Raw genomic sequence first — 19,474 nt, forward strand, 5'->3', positions numbered from 1 at the left:
ATTTAGAGATAATCTACAGACAAACTATTTAAGAAGCGAACGAATGCTTTATTTAGCCTCTATGAATTTTACTTTTAACGATATATAAAAATGCCTTTTTAGCTAACTTCTCTGGACATATCGTTTTGTCCATAGAAATCTAGCTAGGCCAGAAACACAGGCCTATATTTTAATAAATTTCACAGATACATGATACCAACCACTGGACTGCTGCCCACGGAGCCAGTCTGAGTGGGTTTAGTGAGAGTAGAGGCATGCGCAGAGGGGTGGGTGGGTGAATGTAGAGCAGAGCGCGCGGATGACACACACCTCGTTGCGCATTTCACACGGTCTGAGTGCAGGGAGTGAGCAGGCGCTTGACAAACAGCGGAGCATGAATGCACACACAGACATCCAAGAACGGGATTATCATTCGCTAAAACACTAGCAGAGTATTAGTCGTAAACATCACGCGGGGGGAAGGTTATGTGGGCATCATTTCAAGGCGCGTGCTGCTGCTGGAATCGCAACTAAACAACTCTGGTCAACTCAGCGTCACGTTCGAAGGGTGAGGGGTGAAACGGCTTGCTATCTCAGTCCCCGGGAAAACGACTGAACCCAAAAATAACAGGTCGTTGAGTTTACCGGAGGCGGAATCGCTTAGCGCGTGCTAGTAGGTTGTTTTGTGCGTGCTGCTGCAGCAAGCATCTCGCGCACCGTTAGCTCAACATCTCTACGGCCTCGGAAGTTCATTTGTTTTTCTCTTTTCAATGTTTTTGATCGCCTGAACACACATTTCTATCTATTTCCTGGACAAACCCACGCTTTAGGATGCCAGATCAAATATCGGTGTCGGAGTTTCTGTCGGAAACAACAGAGGATTACAACTCTCCCACTACATCCAGCTTCACCACCCGCCTGCAGAGCTGCAGGAATACAATCAGTGTGTTAGAGGAGGTAAGAAACTGCTTGCTTTTCGCATGCAGCGTTGCATTAGTGCATTGCATCTGTTTACACTGATATTTTACATTAGTACATTGCATTTGTTTATATTAATTGTTGATACTTTGTATTAGCATATTGCATGTTTGTTTACTGTGGTACTTAATATATTGCGTCAATACGTGTTTACAGTGGTTCCTTGCATCAGTACATTGCACCTCGCATGAGTACAGTAGATAGCTATTGTTATTAATGCATTGTATTCGTTTTTTACATCTGTTTACAGTTGTCCATGGAATGTTTACATTTGTCTATTGCATCTGTTTACATTTGTCCATTGCATCTGTTCATTGCATCTTCTTGCCTTTGTCAGTAAAATCCTTTTACAGTACCACATTGCATTAGTGTATTGGATCTATATTAGGATCTGCTTACATCAATGCATTGAATTTGATAACTTTGGTATTTTATATTTGTGCATATCATCTGTTTACAGTGTTGCTTTGCATCAGTGCATTGCACTTGTTTACATTGCATCTGATACTTTGTATCACTATGTGGAGCCTGTTTAGTTGAGTGCATTTTGTTGGTACTTTGAATTGGTAGTTTTAGTGTATGTGTATATATTTTTGCATTGCATTGACAAATTTCAAAATTTTACTTCAGTAGTTATTGCTTCTTGATTATATTAGAGCATTATGTCAGTTCACATTGGTCCTTTTTAATCTGTTTGCAGTGGCGAACATGCGTTTGCATTAGAACATGCATCATTTTACTTTTGATATATCATATTTGTTTACATGGCTATTCTGCAGTCTCTTTTTTCAGTGCATTAGTATGTTGCATCTCTTCAGGCAGTAAGCAACAGTCTGCAGTGTGGGCTGCAGTTTTGTTCAGCCAGCTGGTCTGGCTTCTGATTCCACTAATGATTCATTGGGTGTACAACCGTTGAAAGTCTGTGCCAGCTTTGAGAGTCATATCTTGGATGGTTATGGATGTGTTTGTGATACATAACAACTGATGTATAAAATGGTTGAGTTGAATTCATGGTAAAACGCTCCTAAAAGCATGCATTTGTGCATCCATCACTTTTTAAGGGTGGTGTATCATATAATTTTTCTTCCATTGTAATGTTTATCTTGAGTACATATAGAGTAGCACTGCATCCTTCATATCTCCAAAAAGTCATTGTAATTCTTAAAAGGGGACATAAAAGATTTTGTTTTATCTAATGTTATTTTAGTGCTCCTTTTGGTTTTATATTGTTTGTAATAGAGAGTTTTTATCTCTTGAGAAAGGAATGCTAATGAAACAGACATTTGATGCCGTTTCACTTACCGTCTGCAGTTCTGAATCATGACCGGGATCTTTTATAACTGGGACCGCTCCATCTTTCAGTATCAAATTATGTGCAAATCCAGTGTCGAACTGGTCCTTGTTTATAAAACGTTCGTCAACAAAAACACTTGTGAAACTCCGTTGCTGCCCCGGAAAAACCCGAAACTTGTACGAACCCGGAAGTAAGATTTTTGGCACAGAAATACTCAGTCAAACGTCCAAATTATATTTTGAAACTTTGTTCATGCTTAGCATGAGAAACAACTCTAAATGCATGAAATAGCATTGTACCTCCCCTTTAATGCATATTGGCACAGGGTTTTGTTGAGGTTCAGGAGCTAATCTCCAAGGGATGGTCACATTTTGCTTACAGTGACATTCTGTATTTAAAAGCAGGAAAAATTAACCTTAATTTCTTATCTTTAGCTAGTTTGCTTATAGGGGTCATCAGATGCAACATGCACTTTTACAAGTTGTTTGAACTGAAATGTGTGTTGGCAGTGTGTGTACACAACCACCCTACTATTTTTATCTTGTTAAATCATTTCCCCTTTCTCAAATCGAGCCGATCTCAGATGCCTGTCAGTGTGACCTCACACTGACAGGCCCCTCCCACGATTGTTTGATTGACAAATGGAATTTAGGAAAAAATAATATGGATTTCATAGGACCCTAAACTAGAAGCATCTTTTATAACATTTTGCACCACACAATTGTGCCACTTTTGCTCTTATATGGATGACAGGAAGCTGTTCTTGCAATGATTTGAACATAGAGTGATGAAATATCACTTTTAAGCACCACTTCCCTTTTAAAGTAAGCTGAGGCAGTCATTTTCAATAATAAATATCCCATGTAGTATAACTTCTCTAAACAATCAATGACATTGTGTGAAAATGTCAGAATTGCCATGTTTCTGTATAATCAAAACACTGTCAGGCCAAATCTGTCATGTTTTACAGTTCATTAGTAACCCAATGTTTGTCTTAAAGGAGCAGGCCAACCAAAAATAAGTATTCTGTCATTATTTATTTCTACATCCTTCAATGCATTTTATTAATGTCAACATCAAACTTTGTTTATCGTGCATATACATTTTTTCTATGCATTCATTGAGGCAATGGTGTGTCAAATGCATTTGGAATCTGCTGTGGTGCATGTCGCATCTGTATTGATGTGGTCTTTGTCCATGTGGCATGCTGATGTTACAGACGCAAGGAGGGAGGGATGTTGTGCTGAAAGCTTCCAGCTTGGTCTGATGCTTTGCTCTATTACGTAACACACATTGCTCACAGCAGTGAGCTGTTCAGTCGAAAACTGTCAAGAGCCAGAGCTGACCTACTGCAGGCTTGAGAGAGAGAGAGAAAACAACAGAAACAGAAAAACAAATGCTGGCTAGATTGAGAGAGACTGTTAGAGACTGGTGGATATAACACTAGTTAGCTGTGCTCCTAGAATGTGAGAAGACTAACATCATGTACACCATGTAATACCATGTTTCTGAATGGGAATATCACTCAAAAGAGGAGTGACATCTGGTTTTAGCTGCAGTGTGAATTAGGGATGCACCGAAATAATGGGCAGAAACCGAAAATTCTGGATGCACTCGTCTGAAAACTGAAACCAAAAATGCTTTGTATGATTATTTATTATTTTATTAAATAATATAAAGTAATTTTGAAAGACATTTTAACTTAACTCAATAATTTTAATGATACTGAATTTAAAAAACACAAGCGACAAGCCAATAAAATAACTACACTTTTACTGAAAGTAACACAAATCTGGACAGAATTTATATTAATATTGGTAACACTTTACAAGGTTAATTAGTTAACATTAGTTAACTACTTTAGTTAACATGAACTAAGAATGAACAATAGTTCTTCAGCATTTATTAATCTTAGTCAATGTTAATTTCATCATTTCCTAATGCATTATTAAAATCAACAGTTGTGCTTGTTAACAGTTAATGCACTCTGAATTAATATGAACTAACAGTCAACACCTGTATTACGTTATCATTAACTAACATTAAGAAAGATGAATAAATACTGTAATAAATGTATTGTTCATTGTTCATTCACAGGGCTCACAAAATCGCTATATATATATATATATATATATATAATATATTATTATTATTATATGTAGTCTATATTTTCGGCTCATATTAAACCTTTATAAACATTCATTTGGTCGTTAACTTTTAAATGCATCATTATGCAGAAAATATGAGCAGAGTTCTCCACATGAAGATCCACGACTCGCAGATCAACGTGCTGTTACTTTTCTCTCCAATATGGTAGGAAGTTAAATGAAATGTGGAGGATGTTAACTGTGACAAGATGATTGACAGGGCCAGTTTACAGTGACAGGGTGCATGTATCTATGCGACAGAGCGTCTGTTAAAGACACAACTGTATGACGTGAGTGTTTGTCCCAAAGCTTGCCTACTCTTCTACTATACACTCAAAAGTGTGTACTTTTTCTTCATCAAAAAAGTACATACTTTAAGGGCGTAGTATAAGTAGGCACATTGGAACCCAGCAGGAGTGTGGAGGAGCATGTAGGCGAGATCTGGCAACCAAAGATCCGTTTCTCATCCAGATAGAGCCAGCGACGCACTAGCCGCATCTTGATGTAATGTTATACCCAAATGTCCTAATGGTTTCAGCCAGAAAGATTGAATGGTTTCAGCCAGCAGTTCAATGACTCACGGCCTCTCTTTATGGGATGTAAACACATACACACTCAGTCAGGTCACATAATGTTCGTTCATGCTGGGGTTGCAAAGTGGCCGGAAACTAATCGACACAGACAGTCCTAAACTACGGGAGGCCACACGGCTTCACACTATCTTTGTCCCTTCATGTGTCAAAAGGTTACAGCAAAACACAACAGTTGGATTAGAGAATTAGAGCTGCATTTCCTGTCTTCACTGCTAGACCACCACAGTAAACTGAACACGAAATTCCATAGCCAATGAGAGTGTCTTGTTGCGTGTGTCACTGTTGGACTGAAGTTCACGTTACTCTGTCTTTACTTTCTCACTCACCAGGATGTTTTGTCTCTGTTTGCTGAAATGTAAACATGGCCTGATTTTTCCGGTTAGCATGAATGGAAAAATATTCACACCGGTTCATTTCAGTCCAAACTAATGGTTAACCTACTGACATCTGCTGCACACTCTGCAGTGCTGGCAGACATCAGCACAACACATCTGTAGCTAATGTGAAACATAGGTTTGTCAGAAAAGTGTTGGTTAGGCCTTGAAGTCCGAATGGATAACATGAAAGTCATTAAAGAGTCATTTCTTTTCATTAACTGATAATCAAAAATGTGAAAAATATTTATTTCAGTAATGATGGGGTCATTACAATAATAACAATAATGACTGCTTCAATAATGATGGTTTTACATTTTGCTTTTTTACCATTTTAAGTGGAGTGAGCTAATTAATTAAAGGTTAAGTTGGAAAGGACTCAACTAGCAGAGCATTTGTATGTGAAAACCCTTGGAAATATAATGAACTTGTAATGTAATGTAATGTATTGTAATACAATAATGTTTGGTCACATGATTATTTATTTTTAGTGTATAGTTGTTATATAGTTATTAAATTGTTCTGATTTTCAAGTATTTGTATTTTAAGTATTTAACGTATTAATTGCCCTAAAAAAATTAACTTGCTTCACATATGTGAATGGAAAGTGAATGGAAGAACAAGCGTCTGGCCAGCGCATATATTTTTTACATTTTATTACCATTAGGGTGTATAGCACCATTGCGATCAACCTTGTTTTTTTTTTTTTTTTTTAACTCGACTAGGCATTCACTTCCTTTTAGAGAACAAAAGCTAAATCATTTGTTACAGTTGTTTTTGCAATTGGCAATACAGTTTTGTTTTGTTTCTCAAGAGACCCAGCACGTCAGCAAGGGAGACAAAGAAACTCCCCAAATGAGACCTAGTGTGTAGGTTAATGTTATGCTGCTTTCTATTTTCTTTTTAATTGTACACGGCAACTCTGCAATTCTTCTGGCAAAATAAATATAAAAGTGCCTCAGTAATAATAATAATAATAATAACACTAATAATAATACGATTCTGTATTCCACATTTTACATCAGATTAAACAGAAATACACTGAGCTCTATATTCAAACCTGTAATAAGTAAAACTGTGCCGAAACTTTACCTTTGGAAATGTGTATTTTTTTTTATAGTATATTGTTTTTATGTCTTTTCTTTTTAGTTCTATTGTTTCTTAGTTCTATTCATTTTATTTATTTGTTTCTTATTTTAGTGAAATAATGGGAACAAAATAATATAACTTGCTAACTGAAATGAAGGAATTATGAAATGAAGGACACAAGCGCACAAAAGTTTAACGCACAAACTAAATTTCACTATGCTACTTCATATTTTCCAGTTTACGAAACTCAACTTTTTAGTCTCAAATACTAAAAAATGCTATTTTCTTGAAACTAAATAAAAAAAACCTTGTCAGACCAACAAAATTGCCCCAAATGTATCAGACTCTGTTCCATTTTTTTGTGTGTTTTGTTCTCCATGTGCTTCCGTTTGGTCTTTTGGTTCTTGCTCCATGATTGCTTATTCACGAGTTCGCACTAACATATAATATGGTAGAGCAATTAATAGCATATTTGGTGTGCTGTCCGGAGGGAGGGCTACGAGCTCAGGATAGAGCCCAAACTCAGAGAACCCCCCCCCCCCCCAATCCCAAGAATGGGATGAAATTAGATTAAGAGTGAGGTGTTGGGGTGGAGGCGGGATGCTGGAAGACTGTTGTGGAAGAGAGGTAAGTTGGCTGTATATATACCCGTATTGTGCTTGTTAAGGTGATTAGCTGACGAGCTCCAGCTGGGCCAGACTGATTGATTATCTGATCGTGCTCCTCCCAAACCTTGTTAATAAAACATCATTTATTTGAATCCAGGTGTTCCCTGTTTATTTCTAAGTAAGTAAGGCTCCAGCCGTAGGGGCGGGGGCGGGGGCTGGGGCCGCAGCCTCAGAGGCGGCTCCGCGATGGCTTCTTGAACTGTTTGGTCCGCCATGGCCTCCCATGTTGGCCATTCAGCATGTTAATGCATTACTGTCCCAACGCATCCTATAGTAGATTAATCATACGAATGTAGCTAACCCAGACATCACTACATGATGACTTCAAATAACCAAAAAAAAGTCTCACGATCATTGTTTTCATGATCGATCATCGCTGTCAAGGCCGAGTACTCGATCGCTGTTGCACATCCCTAGTTGAAATGTTAATGCTTTATGAGTTCCCAGCATGCATTGCAGCATGAATAAATTATGCAGTTACTGTTACAAGATTATTGTTTTGCTGTATGCTGACTTGATTTAAACTTTTTGTTGTTGTTTTGTCGTTATTGTTAGTTATTTGTACTGTGGTGTAAAGAGCTCATCTTTTTAACAATTGTTGATTGCCACCGTTCTTGAGGTTTGTGTGTCTAGTTTTGAGGCCTAAGAGTATGTTCAACCACTTTTATCCATTTCCTGGATATCTTAGTCTTGTAATATATTTTACAAACAAAGACAATGTTATCCATTAAAGTTTCTATAACAATTCACTGTTTGTCAATCATAAATAAACAATTGTTGTTTCAGTTGATGTGACAAGAATTTTTCTGTTAGCAATATAAGACAGTCAGCATTGCATGAACAAACAAGTTTACATTGGCTAAACAAAGTATCAACTTAAACGAAAAACTAAAGTATCAACAACAAAGTAAGAACTAAAAAAAAGCTATTGAGAGAACTCAAAAGTCTTAATGCATCAAGTATTTTTTTAACGTTTTCTCAACTATTTATTTTTTACCGTGTTGCTTCTGTAATTTTAACTACAGTGTTCTTGGATTATCTGCCAAATGCAAGTGTCAAATCTAACTGCAAACCATCAAAGACTGCTATGTGTGAACATGCGCTTTGATGTGTTTGCCTGATTAAATTCTAGAAGTGTGGTTAAAATGCTTCATTGTTTATTAGACTGAGATATTAGTGATATTAGAAACCCACCAAATAGAATACCAAATGTGTGAATATTAGTCAAATTATTGTTTGAACCATTTATCATCAAAAACAGTTTAGCATTACCTCCTCATAGTGTGGCTTTAAAGAGGAGGTCCGCAAGGGTTGAGGAAGTCATTTGAGAGCTGTTATAGCAATACAGTACAATTGATTATATTTTTTGTTCTTTAGCAAACTTGGTTTCCTTGCGGCTCATGCCCACTTTCAGTGCTGGTGGTTGGAATATTTCTCATACTTTTGCTTGAAACCATTTGGGTTGTATTACATTCCCACAGAACTGTCATTTAGGTCATTCTTGCCCCATTATCATGTCCCAAGCACTGTTTCATTATGTGCATACACCAAGTTCTCTCTTATAAGATGTTCGCTGCTTTTACAGTGATGTAATGGATCACATCAGAGTTCACATCAACACAGTTGCCCTGTCATCTCACAGCTCTATGTGTGCATAAAGCATTGACATTGTTAATTAGATTAAATGGCACATTTTTCTCTACAGTATATTCTTGCCTTCTATCAGAGCAATGGTTTTGTTTACCCATGCCACAGGCAGTGTTTTTTCATCATAACAAGAAAAAGTCCACTTCATGAATCACCTCTCTGGCTGGTTGCCTCCTAGCTCTGCGGGCCATGGCCTAAACGAAAACCATCTGTTGGATTCGGGGGCCGCCATGTGCACGGGGCGGTGGTGACTAAAGCTGCCCCGGAATTTGAGCGTGGAAGGCCGAGATCACATGACAAGGTCTTTTCGGCCTGTAAGAAAAGCTGCGGCAAGGCGTGACGTGTTTCTGTCTCAAACAATAAGTCAGTCCTCCAGGAATTAGCCCATTTGATGAATTCTTTCTCGACACAACATGAAATGAAATGTATTCTTTTGGGGCCATTGTAGCTTTGTGTAGTGTCATGTTTGCTCTGTTTAAACCCAGCAGATGTTAGTGCATTGTGGCTCTAATTTATGGCCACTGACCCTGTAAAGACTCCACAGAATTCCAGCTTTCATTCGGAATTGTGGAGCTGAACCTGTAAAGGGGATAACAGAAAAATGTTGCTTTTTAGAATGCATTTACAAAAGGAACTCCTCACTGAGCGTTGTGGTTGCCTTTAGGTACCTTATGGATAAAAATGGCAGTGTGAGGTTGATGCTTCCTCTTTTTACTCATGCATCAACCTTGCTTGAGAGTAAATAGTTGGTTGGAGAGTTCATTGGTACTGATCAAGGTCTGTTTTGAAATGGTTGCGGACAATAAGGAAAAAAAACATTATGAATGTGACTTTCTGTTTTGGATCTATTCTAGAACTAGATCTGATCTTTGATTATTGGATTCAAAAATACATTTAAAATGCTGTTCATACATACAATGAGTAATCTATATAAATATCATTTCTATATTGAGCTTGTTTTGATTTCTGTATTATTCCTTTTTATATTTTGGGGGGATTAAAGACAAAAATCTACAAAATGGAAAATTTTGAAAAGAAAAGTATTGTGAGATAATCTATTATTTGTTTAATTTAATTCTTACATTTTTCATAATATTTTATATTTTAATCAATATATTCATTAGAATACTATTTATATCATATATTTACAGCTTATTAAAACTTAGTAAAACCATAAAAACAGGAACCCTGTGTGTATCAAGGTAAACAAGTCTTAAAATGTGGATATTTTTGAATTTATAATAAATAATTATGATGTACTCAAATCTCAAGTGTTTGGAAATATCTTATTACTTGATTGTTACATCATATGGCATTTTTAAATGTCTTTAAATTGTCTTTAAAATCCTTGATCAATCAATAAATCAATAAAACCCAGACATTAATTTTTAGCCAAATGTTGTTTGTGCCATCTACATTTGTCTGTTTTCAGTGGCGAATTGTTATGAAACTATTGAATTATTAAATTTCTATGTTTTTAAAGGAAAAACATTTTGGTATGTGTCACGGCTTTATATTATGTCCTGTGTGAATTCTGGTCCCTGAAGAAAACCGTTTGGGAAACCCTGATCCAGAAGATGTCATTTATGTGGGAGTATTTCTGTTATTTTTCTTTCTCACTTCCTCACTTTATTTTTTTCTCACACACATATCTCATTCAACTGAGAATTTGTGATGATGTGTTGTGCATAGCTGTGGCAGAACTTCACTTCAGCACTTTTACAGTGACTTTTCCTCCTGACAGTACTCATAAGTGCAGTCGCTCTCACACTTCCTAGGGACAGCTGTCTCTGTTTTTCAGCAGAGTCATTCTCCTGTGTGTTGACAGGGTAAATTATGCAGAGGTACAGAGTGAATATTTAATGGCGTAACCTGAGGGATAGAACAGGCCCACTTGGGAACCATCAGCACCTCCACTGCATCAGCCAGGGCTCTTCCACACTGTACTATTTGATGACATGGGAATAGAATTTTAGAGTAGATAAAATTGTAGAACTCGGAGCCTCTAAATTGGCAGTATTACACAAAAATGAATTTCCATGAGCTTGGAAGAGCCTGTGTATTCAGATGACAGATTAATTGCAGGATACCAAATCCCTCACTCTAATGGAAGATGGAGCATTTTTCTAATTTGCTTTTAACTGTCTATTTCACAGAAGAGTAAAGCAGTTACAAACTATCATAAAATGTAATGTAATAAAGGTCTTCTGAAAATCTTGTAAAGTCATATTAGGAGATAAGTTGCAATAGTTTAAAGTAGTAGTTCACCCAGTAATTCCAAACCAGTATGACTATCTTTTATCTGTGGAACACAAAATAAGATATTTTATTGTTTCTGTCCATACATTGAAGGTCAAGGAGTCTATGTGGAAGTCAACAACGCAGTTTGGACCCCATTGACCCGATTTTTGTATTTTAGTTTAATTTTTATTACTTATTTTTGTTGTCTTTAAATATTTCAATTTAGTCTTAATTTATATCTATTTAGATTAGATTTAGTAATTTTAGTGCTCCTACTTACATCTATTTCAGTTAGTTGCCAAGTAGTTTTTTCATCTACTATTTACATTTTGTATTTATATTGTAACAAAAACATTTTGAAATAGTTTTGGTTTTTGTTAACAATAATTTTTATATAAACCATCCTTTTAAGATTGGTGTATTGTGGAAAATAGGACTTTGCTTACACGTTTGAAATGAAAGATTTTATTACACCCTGTGCTGTGGAACATGGCTGTTCCAGATATATCAGTTGGCATCAGGAGAATAAGTGCTCTATTTTTTATCCATTGACTTGTCAACAACCAATCTGAGTTTCTTTCTGCAACCTTTTATATTCTTATCATTAAATGTTCCATGTCAAGATCAGGTCAGATCACAACTTCATGGCTTATTAAACCTCTGTATTTCATTGAATCATATTTGCTTTCATAAGACTTTGACCTATTTATAATAGTATCTCCGATCAGTCGGTTGGCCTGCTATTATTGAAGCTTTCCCAACAAAAGAGGGACTACACAAGATGTTGAGATAAGGCACGCTTAAAATAAACCAGCGGCAAACCTGCATTCTTTCTTGGCAGTACATGCTGTCATGAGTCTGATTAATTGTCACACCCATTCTGAGTGTGTTTCCCCTTCCTCTTTGACTTCCTCTCTTTACTGCAGTACGTATTGCACTGCATGCTTCCGTTGTCATCTCCACCTTTAAATGTTCATTATGGGGCATTGGACAGTAATACTGTCACTTTAATTCTTATTAAATGGTAGTTGTCTTAAATAATGGTGTTATGATTTTAATGATTTAATATTTCAGCATTCACCTCTGCTGCTTTGTTTTAATGTAATGACATTAAAGATGTTGTCAGATTAGCAGAGTTTATTCAGTGTTCCTCGGTGATTTATATTTGTTGTCTTGTTTTGTTTTTCATGAGTTCACCTGAGTTCTGGTCTGAATGTGTTCATCTGAAGCACATGAGGGAAATCCCACTGAGTGCTGCAGTCCTGCGATAACAATTGCACTTCAGTTAGGACAAGGATAAAGTCTTATTTGTCTGTTTGTACTGTAAGAACTCTTGTTAATTATGAAGGTATTATGGTCTGTTAAGAATTTTAAGGTCAGTAAGTAAGATTTTTTTTTTTTTTTAGAAATTAATATATATATTTTTTTATCAACAAGGATGCATCAAATTGGAACTAGTATTCATTTACAGCACCTTTAAATTTAAAATAAACCAGTCAACCATTTTGTCTCAGTCCAAGTACAAAAATAACAACATATATTTTTGCTGTATGTTATTGCATGTATTTTAAATTCTCATATGAAAATGCACATGAAAATATATGGACCGTCGTTTTCTTGACCTTTGGTTTAATCATATTGAATACAGTCATTCACTTTGTCTTAACTGCATGCTTTCATGCCCTTTGACCTTGTGCTCAAAACATGTTTGTGCCTTGTCAGGCTATGAGTAAATCAGCCTGGATGAAATCCCCAAACAGTGAATCAGACGTTTGACCTCTGAGCCCACATTAGAAAACCACAGAATTCAACAGTTCATTGAAATGTTGGCTCTAAAGGCACGTGCTTATCCCACAATCTTGTAAAAGCCGTGGAACGCTTAATGTGCGTCATCTAGGCCAGAACATGAATGTTATGAAGGGGAATTCATGAGGATGAAATAAAGCTGGAATGTATAGGGAGTTTTAATTTTTATGGATTTCATTTTAATGGTTAAAATAAATTGCGTTAACTAAAAAGCATCTTTAATTATTTTAAAGCATGAAACATGCTTGAAATGTTTATCAGAAATTTGTTCCAGATTTTTTTTTTTTTTTTTTCAGAAATTTTGTAGAAATTTGTTTATTGTTATAATACTTAAAACATGGAACAAATCCTTTTATTTTTGACAAAAAGTTTTTGTGTCAGGTTTGCTCTCAAACCTTTACTGTTAAAAAATTGGATGTTATTATTAGAGCCTGACCCGATATATCGTTTTGCCGAGATTATCGGCCGATATGAGCCTGTCGCTGATATATCGGTATTGGCGAATATGCCGCTGATAAGAAATAGTTTTTTTTTCACAGAACATATAATGGAGATAAAATGCTTGAAATTGTGTAATTACTTAGTTTATCCAGCAGAGTGCCCTCCATTGTTTGCTACTTGCGACCTGGATGAATCGCTTTAAAGCTTAAGTCTATGGAAAACCAATGAAACTTTGAACGGCCATATCTCCGTAACGGCGCGGCAAATCCGCACCAAATTTGGGGGATCCTTTCATCTCGAGGAACCCTCCCGAATGCAATTGAGTGTAAGTCTAGTTGAAGTTGAAGGGATCCCCTGAATTTGGTGGAGATCCTCTGGCACATGTGTATATATATTATGTTTATGTATTTACTGTATTCTATATATAGTACCAGTCAAATGTTTGGATACACAAATGGGAAAGTGTCCAAATGTTTGACTGTTACTGTACTAGGGCTGGACAATATATCGAATAGGGCTGCATGATTAATCGCATGCATTTGTCATGCGTGTCTCATCAGTAAAGCCGGTTCCGTGATTAGCGGTAAATGTCTGTCACCTGTTTTCAAACGGGAGCGGCAGTTAATACAAAGAGCCGTAGTTCACTGACAAGCTACACAATATTCTGTTCATAATTGAGATTAATCGCATTCGATTATGAACACGATATTGCGTAGCTTGTCAGTGAACTACGGCTCTGTGTATGAACTCCCGGTGCATTTGAAAACAGGTGACGGATATTTACCGCTAATCACGGAACCAGCTTTACTGATGAGACACGCATGACAAATGCATGCGATTAATCGTGCAGCCCTAATATCGAACGATATGATCATGTGCATCTCGTCAGTAAAGCCGGTTCCATGATTAGCGGTAAATCCCCATCACCTGCTTTCAAATGGAGCTGCAGTTAATACACAGAGCCGTAGTTTACTGACAAGCTACGCTATATCGAGTTCATTATTGAAGATGAATCGCCTTTGATAATGAACTCGATATAGCGTAGCTTGTCAGTAAACTACGGCTCTGTGTATTAACTGCAGCTCCATTTGAAAGCAGGTGATGGGGATTTACCGCTAATCATGGAACCGGCTTTACTGACGAGATGCACATGGTCATATCGTTCGATATATTGTCCAGCCCTATACTGTACTATAATATACACAAAGAATATCGGCCTATATATCGATATTAGCCTTTTTTTACTCCCTAATATCGGTATCGACCCCAAAAAAAACAATATTATTATTATTATTATTATTATTATTATTATTCTTTTGAAAATTATATTCTACTGTTCAATAGTAATATATTTCTGTCCCATTGTCTTGAAGTTAAACTGAACATTTGTTTTGACGGGTAGAAGACCTCTGAGGTACTGCTTTTACATATCATATGATGATTTTATTAAGTGTACAGTCCTTCTTTTCATTAAAAAAAATTCTGTGACACTCTGTTACACTGAAAGTTATATTTTTTTTACTGGATTCCTGAATTTCGTATGTTTTTCACGTCGCAAAAATCACAGTGTGTGAGAGCTACAAATGTTCATGTGAACAGTGGCCTTCCGAAAACATTGGCAAGAGGGCAGTGTGCATGAAAAACCTGTGGATTCCTCACACACCCCCTACAGATGCACAGGTCTGGAGGTCAGTCGGGGTGGCAGGCGGTACGGCAGTGATGAGTGCTCCGTGGCGGCAGTCCAGACTTCACAGCTGTGTTCTGGTCTGTCCGCAGCCCCTGCCAATACTACATGCTGGAGAGAAACAGACCCCTGTGTGTTTGCTGGTATGTGTGTGATGGAGAGAGGGGGATTTTACACACCCTAAGCTGAGAGCAACTGATGTGGGTTGCTTATTTAATGTGCATGGTGTATTTGTTTAAACTTTATTACTTTTATTTGACCTCTAACAAATGATTTAATCTATTTATTTTGGAACTCGAAACTACAGCAACTAGATTTTACGTTTTTAGAAAACAATATGAGTGGTAATGGTCTGTGCTGAACTTGAATTTGCCAGAACAGTACTACTGGATTGGTTTCAAAATGGTTGCTTACTGGCCCATGTTAAAAGAGCCACTCCTCAAAATACAGTTTTTGAGATGTCATTAATGTCTGTAGTAGTGTTGTCAAATGTACCAGTAGCTACTTCTTACCAGGTCGATACTTTTTAAAATGTAATGATATCAGCCTTTCTGCAGGACCATTAGTACCAAATAAATGTTCAATTTGGTACTTACTGACAGGTGGCTGCATTTAAACGCTCCATTGTGTATTTGTTAGAGCACTCTGTAAGATTTCTATTTACACAGTGTTTTAGCAGCGTTGAGCATGGTAGCATAGACATTACTGAAATTGGTACCAATAACCATGAAATTGTAATGGAACTGGTATTGATTACTGAGATTTTGGTATCCTGACCACACTAGTCTGTAGCACAAAAGATATGCAATGAATTCAATGAACACTTTATCCAAAGTATGAGCAATAATATCGGTGCTTGTTATTTTCACCTTTTATAAGCCAAAACATCTTTACAATGGTACCTGTACATTGGAAATTCTTTGTATTACTACAGAGGACAGCTGATTCATTATGGATGAGACAGCAGGAAATATATATCTTAATTCGAGAGCCTTTATGAATTTTGTCTACGTCATAGAGGATTTTGGTTTGATTATTTTTGCCAATTTATTTTGCATATTGTCTGTTTTGGCCTGCTATACCTTGCCTTTGAGTCCAGTATGTAAATATATTAGTTTTCCACTGAATCCTTCAATCCTTTTCATCAGTGTTGTGGTTTAACTTGAGAAGATCATTGACTGTTTGTAACAAAGCAGGAGGCATCAATATTATTGAAATATGGGGCCAAAATGGGGCTTTTGCATATTTCAGATTTTTCTCAAAAAAGTTTAGAACAGTGAAGCTTTTGTTAAATTCTAGGAAATAGCCCTTCCTAGTCCAGCCACTGCCCATCATTCTGTCTACATTCTATCATCTGTGAAAAAAAAAAATGTTATCATTTTATAGTCTGTCTGTTGTTCTATCTATCGTCCTATCATTCTTCCTGTCTCTCATTCTAACATTCTGTCTGTTGCTTGTCCTTCTGTCTTTTGTTCTGTCTGTCTATCTGTGAAAACCTTTCAAACTATGCTTTGAATGAATATGAATTTCTTTGACTTTCAATTAGTTTTATTTCTATTCCCTTACATTAAAATTTGGCATTCTGAATTATGTTTGCTAGCTTACAGCTGGTTTTGGTAAAAGAAACAATGAATATGGACAAAGGTGGACAAAAAAAGTCTATGGCACCATTAAATGAATGTTGAAATTTAACGATAAAAGGTTGTTGATATAAATTGTTAAATGTTCCTTTTAAAGAGCATGTTCAGTAAGAACCACCTCTCTGAGAATAAACATCGAATTTTTGCTTGTTCTAATGTTTATCTTGTTTGATTGTGTGACACCATTCTGCACTAACAATACTGTCAGAAGGATCTTGCTAACATCAGACTTCCCTAATGTTCAGAGCTGAAGTATGTGTGTGCCCATGGTTTGGGAGTGACGCAGTATGTCTGTGTCAGCCGCCTCGCAGATGGTCTTCTCTATCGCCCAGGCAACCGTGCAACTCACCACATGCTCGTCATAGCATTCCAGAATGGGACTGAATCCTCCAGCCACGCCGGAGCCGCATTGTCATGAAAGCCAACAGCCTCTATCATGTGTGTGAATGATGAAAGAAAGAAGCCCACTCCCTGGATTAAAACACACTGACACCCATTGTGTTCTAATAGGAAACCACTTTTTGTCCTTTAATTTTCATCATGGATGCGTCATGTTAAGCTTGAAAGTTTTGTTTCATAATTTTAAATTTATAGTTTGTTTATTTTATTAAATTGGACTACACTACTATTCAGAAGTTTAGTGTTTGATGTTTTTGAAAGAAGTCTGTTAACGAAGGCTGCATTTATTTGATAATTTATAATTTGTAATTTATTTCTATGATGGCAAAGCTGGATTTCCAGCAGCCATTAATCCAGTCCTTAGTGTCACATGATCTTTCATAAAACATGCCAATTTGTAACATATAAATGTATTTTAATGTAGCATTTTATCCTTTTAATGCATTGTTACTATGGTGGAACGTATGATGGAACGATTACTAGTTTGACGATAAATCATGATAAAGTTCCCCACAGTTAGTATTACTGTTTCATATATTAATTATCATTAAAACCATACCCCGTTACCGTGATTTGAACAACTAAGGATAAGTAAATACTGTCCAGCATGAAGCAAAGTTTTCAGTAACAGTCTCAGGTGTGCACTAGTTTAGTTTTGTGAGAAAATACTGCAGAAAGCTGGGTGGTTTTTAAAGAGTGCTAAGGGAAGTATACAAATGTATACGAATGAATGAATTATATGAATGTACCTCTGAAGGTTCTGACTGTCTTCAGAGAAGATTTGATGGCATTGTTGTGTAGTATTGAATTGTTTATGTGTGTGTGAATTTTATGGTTGTACGGGGGGTGGGAGGGGGGGGGAAGATGGGAAGAATTTGATATTATTGTATTTATGTAGTTTTTGGTTGTGTTTTGTTATTATTTGATGGCATTGTTCAGAGGTTATGGGAAACTGCTGTAATTCAGCTGTTCCATAAGCGCCACCTGCTGCCAGAGAGTTGATTTACAGCGACTTAACATTCACATTCAGCCTGTGTGCAGTTTCTGTTTGGCTAAAAAAAAGACTGAATTTGCATGCAATTTGCACTGACATTTTATTTATTGTTTGTTGATTTTAAATATAAAACTGGTTGAAATGATTTATATGAGTACTTTTTTAACATTTGCAGCACATTTTAACAATATCGTGATGATACTGATAACCACAATTATTATAACCACTATAATCATAATATGAAATTTTCATACTGTTACATCTCTAATTGTTACTGAATAAAAGTATTCTGTTAAAACTTGTTCTGATCCTAAACTTTTAAATGGTAGTGTATTGATTAACATCCTGGTCTTATTATGCACAATTCATTTGGTGCAAACTACTGAGACTAAATAAAAACATAGTCACTTTCAAAAAATAAATGCATCTAGAATGGTGTTATTCTAGAATGTAACAGCTGTTTTTCTACCTTTTTTTCTTTTCGTATTAATATCCAATTTCAATCAGAAAATCATCACATAGTGAACATTAAAGGGTTTGTGAATGACATTTGATGTTGACCTAAATGAAAATGCATTTGGAAAATATACTAAATTAAATGTGAGGAAGTCCTCATGCAGAGTAACCTAGAAAGCATATCAAAGCAGACATGGCTACATTATGGCAGTTGTTATCTATTTTAAAATTCATTTGATTATGTCAACGTATTAGAACATGCCTTCTCTTTTTAATCTGATATGAAATAAAAGACATAAAGAAACATTTTTATTTCTACTTTAGCTGTTTAGGGCTACTTTTAGATCTAGTTTTATTGATATTTGTAAAGTTTGCCATGTCATACCTTAAGTAGAACCTTCTTTACTATTTCTAGGTGGACTGATAAAAACCTGTGTCCTTGCTTACAAGTTGGATAAAGCCAGCCAATCATTTTGGAGTAGCAATGTATTGGACGGAAACTGGTTACAAAGTGACTTTAATGTTGTGTTTTTTTGTTTTGAAGATATTGTTGAAGTGATCTCCATGAGATTTCTTACTTCAAATGCGTCTTTGATTAAATGTTGTTAGTCTACATGCTAAAGCTAATTTGATGGTCTGGAATATTAAACTGACAAAGACCTACATTTTTAATCTACTTAAAATTTGCAAGTCTCCTTAATGTTGTTTAATGTTTGATTGCTTCGGTTTCCTGGTGAATCTCCAGACTGAATGTTTAATGCACTGCTATTTTAGTGTCTTGTAAGTGCTCATTATTTTTCAGCTTGGCTAGAATAAAGTGGGTACGGTTTACATGTGCCTGACGCACTGTCAATGAACTGAATTATTTAAAGAACAACCATTTCTTCCCTATCATTTTCTCCCTCTTTTCCTCCACTTCAGTGTGTATCAGGATTTGTTTTTGAGGCACATGCTCATTTTGGCGACGAGACTGTAGCATGCTATTTTCAGCCCTTTTACCTAACATGACTGCAGTTCTGACCACAGGGACAGATGTGAAGGGCT

The 19,474-nt window shown here is 36.2% G+C and overlaps 1 protein-coding gene across 1 annotated transcript in view; it reads left to right on the forward strand.

The window, feature by feature from the left end:
- The window catches only part of asap1b (ArfGAP with SH3 domain, ankyrin repeat and PH domain 1b), a 78,034-nt gene that overhangs the window by 633 nt on the left and 57,927 nt on the right, over positions 1-19,474 (forward strand). Inside the window, 1 exon segment of the mRNA XM_042751694.1 lies at positions 810-936. Within this exon segment, the coding sequence (XP_042607628.1) occupies positions 810-936 (127 nt within the window).

The sequence above is a fragment of the Cyprinus carpio genome, chromosome B24, assembly GCF_018340385.1.
Source record: "Cyprinus carpio isolate SPL01 chromosome B24, ASM1834038v1, whole genome shotgun sequence".
NCBI lineage: Eukaryota > Metazoa > Chordata > Actinopteri > Cypriniformes > Cyprinidae > Cyprinus > Cyprinus carpio.